This window comes from Oncorhynchus mykiss, chromosome 22 (assembly GCF_057628025.1).
Source record: "Oncorhynchus mykiss isolate SJ-2025 chromosome 22, ASM5762802v1, whole genome shotgun sequence".
NCBI lineage: Eukaryota > Metazoa > Chordata > Actinopteri > Salmoniformes > Salmonidae > Oncorhynchus > Oncorhynchus mykiss.
This window is the reverse complement of record NC_143043.1, coordinates 41,260,129-41,274,989: the sequence shown is the minus strand read 5'-3', so window position 1 is coordinate 41,274,989 and position 14,861 is coordinate 41,260,129. Positions and strand designations below refer to the sequence as shown.

General features: G+C 45.1%; 1 protein-coding gene across 3 annotated transcripts in view; it reads right to left on the bottom strand.

The window, feature by feature from the left end:
• The window catches only part of LOC110502095 (transcription activator GLI2), a 114,407-nt gene that overhangs the window by 46,019 nt on the left and 53,527 nt on the right, over window positions 1-14,861 (bottom strand). For all 3 annotated transcript variants that reach the window (XM_036959176.2, XM_036959175.2, XM_090216053.1), the window contains 2 exons: window positions 12,979-13,084; window positions 1,037-1,242 (listed from right to left, as the gene is read on the bottom strand). In XM_036959176.2, coding sequence (XP_036815071.2) covers window positions 1,037-1,242; window positions 12,979-13,084 — 312 coding nt within the window. The remainder of the gene's footprint in view (window positions 1-1,036; window positions 1,243-12,978; window positions 13,085-14,861) is intronic.

Genomic DNA, 14,861 nt, shown 5'->3' with positions numbered 1-14,861 from the left:
TAAAGATGGTGGAGGGTAGTGGATAGGACAGACACACTAAATATGGTGGAGTGTAGTGGATAGGACAGACACTAAAGATGGTGGAGTGTAGTGGATAGGACAGACACACTAAAGATGGTGGAGGGTAGTGGATAGGACAGACACTAAAGATGGTGGAGTGTAGTGGATAGGACAGACACACTAAAGATGGTGGAGTGTAGTGGATAGGACAGACACACTAAAGATGGTGGAGGGTAGTGGATAGGACAGACACACTAAAGATGGTGGGGGGTCGTTGATAACCTTTTATCCTCTCAGGCGGCTCTATTGCGCTGCTTTTTAGCCTCTCAGGCGGCTCTCTCTAGTCTCTTCAACCTGTTGTCATAAGAGGTTTGTGAGGACAGGCCTGTCATCATAGGAACTCCGTACAGGGGAAGCAAATGGGCTTTGTTTGTCTTTGCTAATTTCCATGGTTTCCGATACCCAAACATTCGTTCACACACTTTAACACACATTTTATTGTGTGCATGTGTACACATACACTCTCTCACACACACTCAAGCACGCACACACGTACACACATGCAAACACACACTATATACATCATACACATCCCATTACATGAGAGGATGAAAGGAGAATGTTTTAATGTATCAGAGTGTATTAGGTGTTAGACTAATTATCACTAATTATCACAGTAATGTAGTGTGTAAACAACTTAACAACATATACCCAGGTGTGTTCTGGGAGATCTTGTGTGCAAGACGTGTGTCTTATATGCTATTCTTATGTGCCTCAAACGCAGTCTGCTCCTCTCATCTCACCTTCATGCTGAAACAAATATGTTTGTAAATCAACCAACTATATTTCTGCCTTATCGTTAGCATTTGTATAAATATAATTTATAATCTGACAGATATGGGCTGTGATTTGACGTAGAAAATGTAGTTTTATCTGGACTTTTTACATTTTTCATTTGTTTTAATGCTCTCTTGTAGTAAGATCCCCTGTAACTGCCAGGAGATTGCATGCGTGTCTGTGTGTGTGTGTGTCTCACCTTCTGCGGGGCTGAGTCCACGGGCAGCTGAGATCATGGATAGGGTAGGGCTGCTGTGCATGGAGCGGAGGTAGTGCTCCATGTGGTGGTTGATGTAGGGGTGAGGGGGGCTGAAGGGGGACTCCCCCGTCCCTGCTGCCTGAGGGGACAGACGGATCAGAGAGATGCAGTCTGAGATCACTGGGCTGCTGGCTAGGCCTTGAGGTCTGGCGAGAGAGAAAAGAGGTGGAGAATTAGTTAATGACAGAAATAGAGAGTGAAAGAGACCATTGACCATCGACAAGCACATTGTTGTTTAAAGTGAAGACCTTGAAAGAGTAATGCAAAACTGTGAAGTAAAACAGGATTTTTGTGAATTGTGGTTTATGTGTGGGTACCAGTCAGGTCTGTCCCTGAAACCAGTTCCTCTACTACTGTTCTTTCTCCCTATTCCCGATGTGTCACAGTGATCCCCTCTTTTACCGCTACTCAGAGTAAGGCTTCAGGCAGTGAAAAAGTTGAGACTGAGGGTCTTAGACTCCTATGAAAAAGCCTACTGTTTTGGTGGGCTCAGCCAAGGTGTCTCTCATATTGGTACTTAACGCTTTCACAAGACAACATATTCTCCGGATGTTACTATAAAACGGAGGCATCTCACCAGCCACCTTCAAGCTAGCATATTAATAAAACAAGATACAATGATTGAAGTGGAGTCAGAGGTAATATAGTCCCCAGGTCACCGTCAGTGGGATATATATTTGTCATTTGTTAACTAGCAAGTCTGCTTGTAGAAACACAGCCAGGTTGCTGTAACTCTTGATAGCCGCCCCCTGAAGCCAGAACTGAACACTGAATACAGTACAGTCTGTCTGCTGACCGCTGGCACAGTTCTTTGAACTGTCTTTGGCAAAGCTAGTTCTTTGTAGTGGCATGCTACTCCTCCTATGAATCTGGTTGTTGTGCCATTACATTTTCTACTGTCCAGACAGTAGAGCACCTGGAAACAGGGAGTGACTGCCACTTCTCTGAGGAAGAAAGACTGCCGGACACCACTCAAGAGCTCTATAGGCTACTGTACTTACATTCAGATGAAGAACTTGTTCAACTCTATCCTCTTGCAAAAACAACAGTGAAAGGTAGAAGCCTAGAGACTAGAATGTATTTTGCTAGAAGCCAAAAGACACACATTTTGATGCTGCAATTCATCCACACCCTTCCACGGTCTGTCTGTTGTTATTGAGACATGCAGGCTGCTCCTCCTAACTGAGGAGTCGATGTGTCAGGAGTCGTTTTTAAACAAAGCAGTACCACATCCTCACACTTCATTAGTCTGCAGTCACTTTCCAAGCAGGAGGAAATTACCACTAATGAGGTGGGGGAGAGTGGGAGAGGGTGGGACAGTGAGGTGGGGGAGGAGAGTGGGAGAGGGTGGGACAATGAGGTGGGGGAGGATAGGAGAGAGTGGGGGAGGGTGGGACAGTGAGGTGGGGGAGAGTGGGACAGTGAGGTGGGGGAGGATAGGAGAGAGTGGGAGAGGGTGGGACAGTGAGGTGGGGGAGGGTGGGACAGTGAGGTGGGGGAGGATAGGAGAGAGTGGGAGAGGGTGGGACAGTGAGGTGGGGGAGGGTGGGACAGTGAGGTGGGGGAGGATAGGAGAGAGTGGGAGAGGGTGGGACAGTGAGGTGGGGGAGGAGAGTGGGAGAGGGTGGGACAATGAGGTGGGGGAGGATAGGAGAGAGTGGGAGAGGGTGGGACAGTGAGGTGGGGGAGGATAGGAGAGAGTGGGAGAGGGTGGGACAGTGAGGTGGGGGAGGATAGGAGAGAGTGGGAGAGGGTGGGACAGTGAGGTGGGGGAGAGTGGGACAGTGAGGTGGGGGAGAGTGGGACAGTGAGGTGGGGGAGGATAGGAGAGAGTGGGAGAGGGTGGGACAGTGAGGTGGGGGAGAGTGGGACAGTGAGGTGGGGGAGAGTGGGACAGTGAGGTGGGGGAGGATAGGGGAGAGGGTGGGGGAGTGAGGTGGGGGAGGAGAGTGGGAGAGGGTGGGACAGTGAGGTGGGGGAGGGTGGGACAGTGAGGTCGGGGAGGATAGGAGAGAGTGGGAGAGGGTGGGACAGTGAGGTGGGGGAGGAGAGTGGGAGAGGGTGGGACAGTGAGGTGGGAGAGGGTGGGGGAGTGAGGTGGGGGAGGATAGGAGAGAGTGGGAGAGGGTGGGACAGTGAGGTGGGGGAGAGTGGGACAGTGAGGTGGGGGAGGATAGGAGAGAGTGGGAGAGGGTGGGACAGTGAGGTGGGGGAGGATGGGGGAGAGTGGGAGAGGGTGGGACAGTGAGGTGGGGGAGGATAGGAGAGAGTGGGAGAGGGTGGGACAGTGAGGTGGGGGAGGATAGTGGGGATGGTAGGGTTGGGGGCTCAGAGTACCAGACTTGAGTCTGCTCAACTGATGAGTTGCAGGGCAGGCAGGCAACATACAAAAAACTACCAAAATCTCTGGCTTTGAAAAATCATAAATAAGCTAGTATACACAAAGATGTTTTAACATCCATTAGTTATAATGATAATAATTCATATTAGATACAACTAGGACTTTGGATTTAAAACACATAGTTCTGTATCTCAAGGATAGTAAATTCTGATATGTGCCAAGAGCACGAGGTAAAAAACGGTTAAAATACTGATAAGGTTTCTTTCTGTAAAATCTGTGGATTTGGGTATAATCTCTAAATCACTGAAATCCACAGGGATGACAGGCTGTCTGAGGCTGGTTTCAGGTCTGAAAGTTGGGTCTGAGGTGTTAGCGTTCTTGGAAAGGCCTGGATTCACCTCAGTCTCTCATTTATACCCCTCTGTATTGGAGCCAACCTGCCCCAACCCAACACAGGCCTTGTTGCTTCCTCTGTTTCCAGTAAACGCCTACAGACAACCAGCCTTGTCTGACGGCCAACTTTCTGCCGTCAACCCCTTCCAATGGACGGCCCATAAAGAGGTTTCTGTTCTGTTCTGGGGGAACTGAGAAGAAACAGACGCCGATTCCCTCCCCTTGGTGCGTCCACACACAGCACAGAGTTAGAGAGAGCCCTGCGCGAGTTCCAGAGATTAGCGTCCGGCTTTTGACGAGACCGCACGAGACCGCTCTTATCTGTTTGGGTAATTTTTTACGGACCGTACTGGTTGGTCACCGTCCTTCATGTTTAGCCCCAGTGTTCCCTGTTACCACTGTGCTGTGGGGAGAATGTCATTTGGTGGAGCGGTGGGATCTGGGATCTGTGGTGTGATGACTCCAAAGAGCATTTAGAGCTGACAGACTCTCCTGTGGTCCTGACCTCAGCCACAGAAGATCAACACACAGAGTACACAAGTGGAGGCTGTGAATGCTAATTGAAACTGTGAAATTGAAATTGTTAAGTTTGTTTAGGCTGTGAATGCTCTCCCTTATGGAAGTGCAAAAATGGTGAACCACAACTAACCTGACTGGTTCAAAATGAATTGGGGAGCCCTGGCTCCCAGACTCAAATTATTTATTTTATCAGAGCTCAAATGGAAACATGACATATAATGGACACATGTATATTTCTTAAAGTCCTTCAATTCCTTTGTTTCAATGGGAAACATTTCAGATAAAAAACATTTTGTATGGGTTTCTCTGAGCTTCAAAATACCCCAGTAACACAATGCACATCGTCTCAATCAACAACATATTATTTGTCTGTCACAGTATGATACTAGAACACGTTAACACATACAGGACATAAATAATGCAAACTCCCATGTGGGTGTTTGAGTCCGTGATAGTAAGGTGAAATGTACTACCTCGGCCTGTCAGGGGACAACAAAAAGGAGACCTCTCTGACAGCTACTAAAGTCTTGTTAAAAGACCCTCTTTCTGACAAGATGTTACCTGAACTGCTTTTCCACAGACATGTCTTAGTTACAGCAGAGAAATTACATTAAAAAAAATGATTACCAGTATAATTTTTTGTATTATGTCCCTTGATGATGTGAGGCCTGAGGCAAATGCCTCTTCTGCCTAATGATACGTTCACCACAGATGAGTAGAAGGGGGAGAGAATAATTCAAGAAAGTGAGGACACACAAACTACATTACATTTCCAATTCAGGTATTAGTTGTTTGCTTCACTAGATGATTACAAGCTTGTAGCCTGCTACACTGTTATCCCATTGTTGGATTCCTAGTGTGAGAAAAAGTGCATTTGGACAAGGGATTGCTTGTTTTAGCTTCAAAAGCCTATGAGTAAGTGCATACCTTTGTGTATGCACGTCAACTACATGGGAAAGGGGAGGGGGCACATTTCTGTGCGGTCCTTTTGGTGTGGGGCAGAGCAGTAGACGGACAGAGGCTGGTTAGGGCCACCTGTACCTATTCAATACCTCTTCTTAAGTACTCTTAGTTATTTTCTTTAACTCCAGGGATGGGGAACAGGTTGTAAAGGAAGCCTTTGTCTGGACTGACAGACAGACAGACAGACAGACAGACAGACAGACAGACAGACAGACAGACTGACAGACTGACAGACAGACAGACAGAAGCCTTTACCTCTCTTTCTCAACACTTGAATTCAGGCATCCTGTTTCAGTGGATCTCTCTACTCTCTCTGCCTGGCTGGCTGGAATCGCCAATAAGTTAGTATTTGCCTCTCTGGCATGTTGTTCCCTACTGGCTCAGCAGACAAATTACGACGTGAGACACTCGTCTGTACACCTGGGAAGGTGCTCCCATTGAGATAAATCACTGTATCTGCATCTCAAATGGCACCCTATTTCCTATATGCACTGTTTTGACCAGGGTCCATAGGGCTTTGGTCAAAAGTATTGTACTATAAAGGGAATCGGGCGCCATTTGGGACGCAGGCCATGTTACCCCACAGGGCTGGGGCTGCAGTGAGATCCTACTGTAGTTGTGTTTGGGACCCTTCATCAGGATGCTGAGGATTTGGCCTCAAACTTTGAAAGATATATTATTCTTTCTGTATAGCAGACAACGGGATGAGGATGACCTAGAAACATAGGACAGTAGCTAGTATGCAAAGACACACATATTTTATTCTGATTCAACTTGGTGACTTCCGCAGTCCTTCAAACCAAGTGCAAATTATTTAAAGGGCATCAGATAAATCTTGACATTTTTAAGCCGTTCAGCCTTTAATTTGACTGATGGCTGCCTCTGTCCTTTCATGAATTCATTCCTTACAATAATTCACAGGAGCTGTTAAATCCTCCCATAACCAGAGTGAAGACTTGAACCAACAAAATGCACCCAATCAGCACGCTTGGGAACAACCCCATCTTTCCACAATCAGCATGCTCAGGATCGGCCTCCCTTCTAACGCTAACCAATCAGCACACTCGGGAACAGCACGCTAACCAAACAAAGAAAAAAACAAATGGCTGATCTGTAAAATCCATTTAATCAACACATTCCAAGCCCAGACTGATTGCCTGGTCAACTGGACCACATCTGTTTGTGTAAAAGGGTGGTGCAGGCTACAGCTCCATAGCTCCACCACACAAAACCTTGGGGCAGAATCCTCCTCAGCTCAATGCTGCAATTTACTGTCTCACTCTATCAAAAATAATAAATAGCAGTCCTGCTGGTCTGGAATGAGTGGGGATCTGTTTTTATTTTCCTCTTGTTGTGTTGTCGTTGAGGTTCTGGGAACAGAAGGCTGGATTGTAGATACTAATTAGTAAACCCTTCTAACAGACTTGTCTTCCCTCTTACCAGACTTGTGGGTTCACACAGAGGATGCCCATTTCCACATTGCCATAATCCGCTGTACACTGCACATTATAAGCACTATCTCAAAACAAAATGCTGTACTTTAGCACTGTCTCAGAGCAAGCGAGTCATTAACCGAATGGGAACAGTCATATAAACTCAGCAAAAAAAGAAACATCCCTTTTTCAGGACCCTGTCTTTCAAAAATAATTTGTAAAACTCCAAATAACTTCACAGATCTTCATTGTAAAGGGTTTAAACACTGTTTCCCATGATTGATCAATGAACATGCATTTCCCATGCAATTAATGAACATGCACCTGTGGAACGGTCGTTAAGACACTAACAGCGTACAGACGGTAGGCAATTAAGGTCACAGTTATGAAAACCTAGGACACTAAAGAGGCCTTTCTACTGACTCTGATAAACACCAAAAGAAAGATGCCCAGGGTCCCTGCTCATCTGCGTGAACGTGCCTTAGGCATGCTGCAAGGAGGCATGAGGACTGCAGATGTGGCCAGGGCAATAAATTGTAATGTACGTACTATGAGACGCCTAAGACAGCACTACAGGGAGACAGGACGGACAGCTTATCATCCTCGCAGTGGCAGACCACGTGTAACAACACCTGCATAGGATCGGTACATCCGAACATCACACCTGCGGGACAGGTAAAGGATGGCAACAACAACTGCCCGAGATACACCAGGAATGCACAATCCCTCCATCAGTGCTCACACTGTCCACAATAGGCTGAGAGAAGCTGGACTGGGGTTTGTAGGCCTGTTGTAAGGCAGGTCCTCATCAGACATCACCGGCAACAACGTCGCCTATGGGCACAAACCCACTGTCACTGGACCAGACAGGACTGGCAAAAAGTGCTCTTCACTGACGAGTTGCGGTTTTGTCTCACCAGGAGTGATGGTCGGATTTGCGTTCATCGTTGAAGGAATGAGTGTTACACCGAGGCCTGTACTCTAGAGCGGGATCGATTTGGAGTTGGAAGGTCTGTCATGATCTGGGGCGGTGTGTCCCAGCATCATCTGACTGACCTTGTTGTCATTGCAGGCAATCTCAACGCTGTGCGTTACAGGGAAGACATCCTCCTCCCTCATGTGGTACCCTTCCTGCAGGCTCATCCTGACATGACCCTGCAGCATGACAATGCCACCAGCCATACTGCTCGTTCTGTGCATGATTTCCTGCAAGACAGGAATATCAGTGGTCTGCTATGGCCAACGAAGAGCCCGTATCTCAATCCCATTGAGCATGTCTGGGACCTGTTGGATCAGAGGGTGAGAGCTAGGGCCATTCCCCCCAGAAATGTCTGGGAACTTGCAGGTGCCTTGGTGGAAGAGAGGAGTAACATCTCACAGCAAGAACTGGCCAATCTGGTGCAGTCCATGAGGAGGAGATGCACTGCAGTACTTAATGCAGCTGGTGGCCACACCAGATGCTGACTGCTACTTTTGATTTTGACCCCCCTCCCCTTTGTTCAGGGACACATTATTCAATTTATGTTAGTCACATGTCTGTGGAACTTGTTCAGTTTATGTCTCAGTTGTTGAATCTTGTTATGTTCATACAAAAATAAACGCAGTTGACAGTGAGAGGACGTTTCTTTTTTTGCTGAGTTTAGCTAGCTCTTTACGGAGTCACTGTCAGCCATGGATATAGTTACATATTGGGATAACATTTTTGACGATATATCGTATCGTTTTGACAATACCGCAATATTATTTTTGCGCCGTATGGCTGTACCTGCACCAAAACGTCAATAATTGTCCTTCATAGCTTGTTCTCCAACTTCTTTTTAAACAGGGAGCTAATTTGTTTTTAGCACTTTTATTTCCATGACTGATCAAAACTTGTTTTCTTATGGCTCTCTCTTGTCCCTCTGCAGCAGGCATTATGGTTTGGAACATCGAATCACAATAAATTCACAGTATCGAATCACAAGACATGTAGAATCGTGAGAATCACAATACATATCCTATTGGCACCAAAGTATTGTGATAATATGTGGCTCGTTTCAGGAAACTAGGCATTTGTTGCACGTCCATACTTCACAGGAGAGGCATTTGAACGTAAACTTGTTTTTTTTATAACAATGCATTTCTTGGAAGAAATCCCTTCTGGAACATGTGAACTTCCATGTACCTCAATAACAAACTTGTATGCCATCTGAAAATATGAATACAATTATTCAATTACGAGCCTAGTTGTTTTAACCATGGAAAAAGACAGTAACCTTCCCGCTAGCCATGATTGGCAGAGATAATGGATGGGCTGGACATGCCGAGAGATGGGTTTGGATTTGTCTGATATGTAGCACGCTTCTGTCTATAACATGAGCTGGTCAGTATGTGTAGGTAAACCTTTCTAATGCGTCTTTTTTGAAAGATACGGTGTTGTTCTCCACTTTCTGGAGGACCGAGTTTTGAAATCAGTGGAATGCCCTTCGGAATGAAAGTATGATAGCTAAGGAGAGGGAGAAAATTCTCGCGTTTGATTGCAAATATACAGACGGAGTTGGAAAGAGAACACACAGAAGGCTGTTGTATTACATATTCAAATGGGAAACCTTGACATCTGTGAAAGAGTGGGAGAAACGTCCATTCATGTAAGATAGTCTAGCTAGCTACATTTTAAGATATTATACAGTACCAGTCAAAGTTTGGACACACCTACTCAATCAAGGGTTTTTATTTATTTTTACTATTTTCTACATTATAGAATAATAGTGAAGACATCAAAACTATGAAATAACATACACTGCTCAAAAAATAAAGGGAACACTTAAACAACACAATGTAACTCCAAGTCAATCACACTTCTGTGAAATCAAACTGTTCACTTAGGAAGCAACACTGATTGACAATAAATTTCACATGCTGTTGTGCAAATGGAATAGACCACAGATGGAAATTATAGGCAATTAGCAAGACACCCCCAATAAAGGAGTGGTTCTGCAGGTGGGGACCACAGACCACTTCTCAGTTCCTATGCTTCCTGGCTGATGTTTTGGTCACTTTTGAATGCTGGCGGTGCTTTCACTCTAGTGGTAGCATGAGACGGAGTCTACAACCCACACAAGTGGCTCAGGTAGTGCAGCTCATGGGACATCAATGCGAGCTGTGGCAAGAAGGTATGCTGTGTCTGTCTTGAGCATGGAGGCGCTACCAGGAGACAGGCCAGTACATCAGGAGACGTGGAGGAGGCCGTAGGAGGGCAAAAACCCAGCAGCAGGACCGCTACCTCCACCTTTGTGCAAGCAGGAGCAGGAGGAGCACTGCCAGAGCCATGCAAAATTACCTCCAGCAGGCCATAAATGTACATGTGTCTGCTCAAACGGTTAGAAACAGACTCCATGAGGGTGGTATGAGGGCCCGATGTCCACAGTTGGAGGTTGTGCTTACAGCCCAACACCGTGTAGGACATTTTTCATTTGCCAGAGAAGAGATTGGCAAATTCGCCACTGGCGCCCTGTGCTCTTCACAGATGAAAGCAGGTTCACACTGAGCACATGTGACAGACGTGACAGAGTCTGGAGAAGCCGTGGAGAACGTTCTGCTGCCTGCAACATCCTCCAGCATGACCGGTTTGGCGGTGGGTCAGTCATGGTGTGGGGTGGCATTTCTTTGGGGGGCTGCACAGCCCTCCATGTGCTCGCCAGAGGTCGCCAGACTGCCATTAGGTACCGAGATGAGATCCTCAGACCCCTTGTGAGACCATATGCTGGTGCGGTTGGCCCTGGGTTCCTCCTAATGCAAGACAATGCTAGACCTCATGTGGCTGGAGTGTGTCAGCAGTTCCTGCAAGAGGAAGGCATTGATGCTATGGACTGGCCCGCCCGTTCCCCAGACCTGAATCCAATTGAGCACATCTGGGACATCATGTCTGGCTCCATCCACCAACGCCACTTTGCACCACAGACTTTCCAGGAGTTGGCGGATGCTTTAGTCCAGGTCTGGGAGGAGATCCCTCAGGAGACCATCCGTCACCTCATCAGGAGCATGCCCAGGCGTTGTAGGGAGGTCATACAGGCAAGTGGAGGCCACACACACTACTGAGCCTCATTTTGACTTGTTTTAAGGACATTACATCAAAGTTGGATCAGCCTGTAGTGTGGTTTTCCACTTTAATTTTTAGTGTGAACTCCAAATCCAGACCTCCATGGTTTGATAAATTTGATTTCCATTGATAATTTTTGTGTGATTTTGTTGTCAGCACATTCAACCATGTAAAGAAAAAAGTATTTAATAAGAATATTTCATTCATTCAGATCTAGGATGTGTTATTTTAGTGTTCCCTTTATTTTTTTGAGCAGTGTATATAGATATCATACTACATACTACATATCATGTAGTAAGCAAAAAAGTGTTCATCCCAAACCATCTCATTTGGGTTGAGGTCGGGTGATTGTGGAGGCCAGGTCATCTGATGCAGCACTCCATCACTCTCCTTCTTGGCCAAAGTAGAGACGAACAAAGCCGGATGGGTGTAGACAAAAAAAGATCTCTCCAGTAGGTTTACAAAAACATTCAAGGGACATTTTATCAAAAGTGAGGTTACAAGTTTATCAACTTTCAAAGCAGAATTACTTTACCATTGTTCCTCAACTGTAGTGTATGATATACCATTTTCTATTTTTTTTGTTCCATGCAAACAGTGATGAAGGGTCTCAGTGTGGAGGCGTCATGCTCAGGCAGACAGGAAGCAGAACCCCTGACATACTGTAGCGCGGATAACAAAGCGACACAACACCGACATATGAAACCGCCACTTAATTTGCAGAGCAATGTTACGTAATTTGGGTGATTTTAGCACAGCCGGAGGAAGATTAGGGGCTTGATGAATTAGGGGAGCACTGTCTAGATCAAATCATGTTAATCATTGCAGTCGGAGTACAGACTCGGTTTTCATCCCCACTACTCCTTCCTGGTTTGTTTAGTGATGAATAGCTTTTCTGCTGCAGGAAAAAATTATTGTATCACCATCAACATCAGATATGTGAATATAAATGGAAGGACAAGTCCCACAAACCTATTGATTTGTTTTATCCATCTGTTCGTGTTTTTTAAGATAAGCAGAGGAGGGAGAGGAAGGCTGGCAATGTTAAGCAGAGGAGGGAGAGGAAGGCTGGCAATGTTAAGCAGAGGAGGGAGAGGAAGGCTGGCAATGTTAAGCAGAGGAGGGAGAGGAAGGCTGGCAATGTTAAGCAGAGGAGGGAGAGGAAGGCTGGCAATGTTAAGCAGACTAAACTTTTTCTGGGAGGGACAACAAATAAAAAGTTGTGGACTGGAAAGAAATGTCAGTGTGGTTGGAGACTGAAGGACAAAAATAAACACAATTGAGCCAAAGTTCTGTCTGTCTCTCTATCTTCCTCGCCTGCCTCCTTGCCTGCCTCCCTGCCTGTCTCCCTATTTGTCTGTCTGACAGATCCCTTTCTGTGAATCTCCTCTAATGTGAAGAGGATGTTTCCCTGGCAGTTTGCTCCCTAGTGTTGCAGCACACCATGCCAAAAGGACCACAGAGCTTTCCAAGTCCCACACCATGAAACGTAAGGAGGGGAGATGCTGTTGATTGTAAACTGGCTGGTACTTTCTTTTCTCTCTCAGTATCATCTGTCTCTGATATGGACCTGGCTTTCTCTCTCTCCATTTGGAAAGGCTTCTCTCTCTCTCAGGCTCGGATGAAAGCAGGGAAAAATGGAGGGATCACCGAGGGTGAATCACAACAGGGTGATGACTGACCTGCTCATTCACATTATTGTAAAGACTTCCACCGCAGTTGTTCCCTCTCCTTGTTCGGGCGGCGTTCGGCGGTCGACGTCACCGACTTTCTAGCTGCCACCGATCCATGTTTCACTTTTATTTTTGTTTTGTCTGTTTACACACCTGGTTCCCATCTCATAATTATGTTCCTTATTTAACCCTCTGGTTTCCCTTTCTGTTTGTGCGTGATTGTCTTTCGTGTGTTGGAGTTCTATCTGGTTTTGTCCTTGTTTGATAACGGGATTTTTGTTACGTTCTTGGATGGAGTAAATACAGTGGTTTATTTACTCTTACCTGTGTCCTGCACCTGACTCCTTCGCTATCTTCTAGATAGACTCTGACACAAGGGCCCAACGTTCCAGATAGATGCCATTGTCATGAACACTCCCATTCTGCCCTGCTCTGCAACACAAGTGGTGTGAATCTGAACTTAATAAGTTAGTCTTAATTACCCATGCATGGTGTGGAGGGGGTGTGGCTCGTAATGGTACCTCCCCTCATGGTGACGCATGTCGATCGGGATTGGTGTGTGAAACGTGGGGAAGAGATGGTGAGGACCTGTGAGAAGAAAAAGAGGGAGGAGAGATAAGAAATATATGGGCACTTCAATAAAGACTTTCAAGTGAAATATTTAAAAGGGTAAAAACCTAAAGCTACAATGCAGCAAACATGAACCACCTCAAAGAGCTGGATGAGCAGTTTCGTGTTAAATATTGGCCCTATCACTCAGGAAGAGGTCCTGAGGAATCCTACTACATCTCAAACAAGAGAGATGAGAAAGATCACATTGGGCCTTTGACAAAGACCTGCTGCGATCCTGCCCTTTGAACTTAGTGTATGTGTGTGTGTTCATGTGTGCGTGTGTGGTTTGTGTGTGTGCGTGTGTGTGTGTGTGGAGGTGCCCATTTGAAGGAGAGATACAGTCTGGACATAAACAAGGAACAACAGTCGTGAGAGGAAAACCTCTGACTCACACTACACTTGAGATGCTCACCTCACTTCACGTTACTGGCAGCAAGCAGCAGCTATAAGCAGCAGCTAAACCATTATTATCCTAGAAACTGGTATTGGTTATTATCCTGCAAACTAGTTGTGGTTATTATCCTACAAACTAGTAGTGTTCATTATCCTACAGACTAGTATTGGTTATTATCCTACGAGCTAGTAGTGGTTATTATCCTACAAACTAGTAGTGGTTATTATCCTACGAGCTAGTAGTGGTTATTATCCTACAAACTAGTAGTGGTTATTATCCTACAAACAAGCAGTGGTTATTATCCTACCAGCTAGTAGTGGTTATTATCCTACAAACAAGCAGTGGTTATTATCCTACAAACTAGTATTGGTTATTATCCTACGAGCTAGTAGTAGTTATTATCCTACAAACAAGCAGTGGTTATTATCCTACAAACTAGTAGTGGTTATTATCCTACAAACAAACAGTGGTTATTATCCTACAAACTAGTATTGGTTATTATCCTACGAGCTAGTAGTGGTTATTATCCTACAAACTAGTAGTGGTTATTATCCTACAAACAAGCAGTGGTTATTATCCTACAAGCTAGTAGTGGTTATTATCCTACAAACTAGTAGTGGTTATTATCCTACAAACAAGCAGTGGTTATTATCCTACCAGCTAGTAGTGGTTATTATCCTACAAACAAGCAGTGGTTATTATCCTACAAACTAGTATTGGTTATTATCCTACGAGCTAGTAGTAGTTATTATCCTACAAACAAGCAGTGGTTATTATCCTACAAACTAGTAGTGGTTATTATCCTACAAACAAACAGTGGTTATTATCCTACAAACTAGTATTGGTTATTATCCTACGAGCTAGTAGTGGTTATTATCCTACAAACTAGTAGTGGTTATTATCCTACAAACAAGCAGTGGTTATTATCCTACAAGCTAGTAGTGGTTATTATCCTACAAGCTAGTAGTGGTTATTATCCTACAAACTAGCAGTGGTTATTATCCTACAAACTAGTAGTGGTTATTATCCTACAAACTAGCAGAGGTTATTATCCTACAAACTAGCAGTGGTTATTACTCTACAAACTAGCAGTGGTTATTACTCTACAAACTAGCAGTGGTTATTATCCTACAAACTAGCAGTGGTTATTACTCTACAAACTAGCAGTGGTTATTACTCTACAAACTAGCAGTGGTTATTATCCTACAAACTAGCAGTGGTTATTATCCTACAAACTAGCAGTGGTTATTACTGTACAAACTAGCAGTGGTTATTACTCTACAAACTAGCAGTGGTTATTATCCTACAAGCTAGTAGTGGTTATTATCCTACAAACTAGCAGCGGTTATTATCCTACAA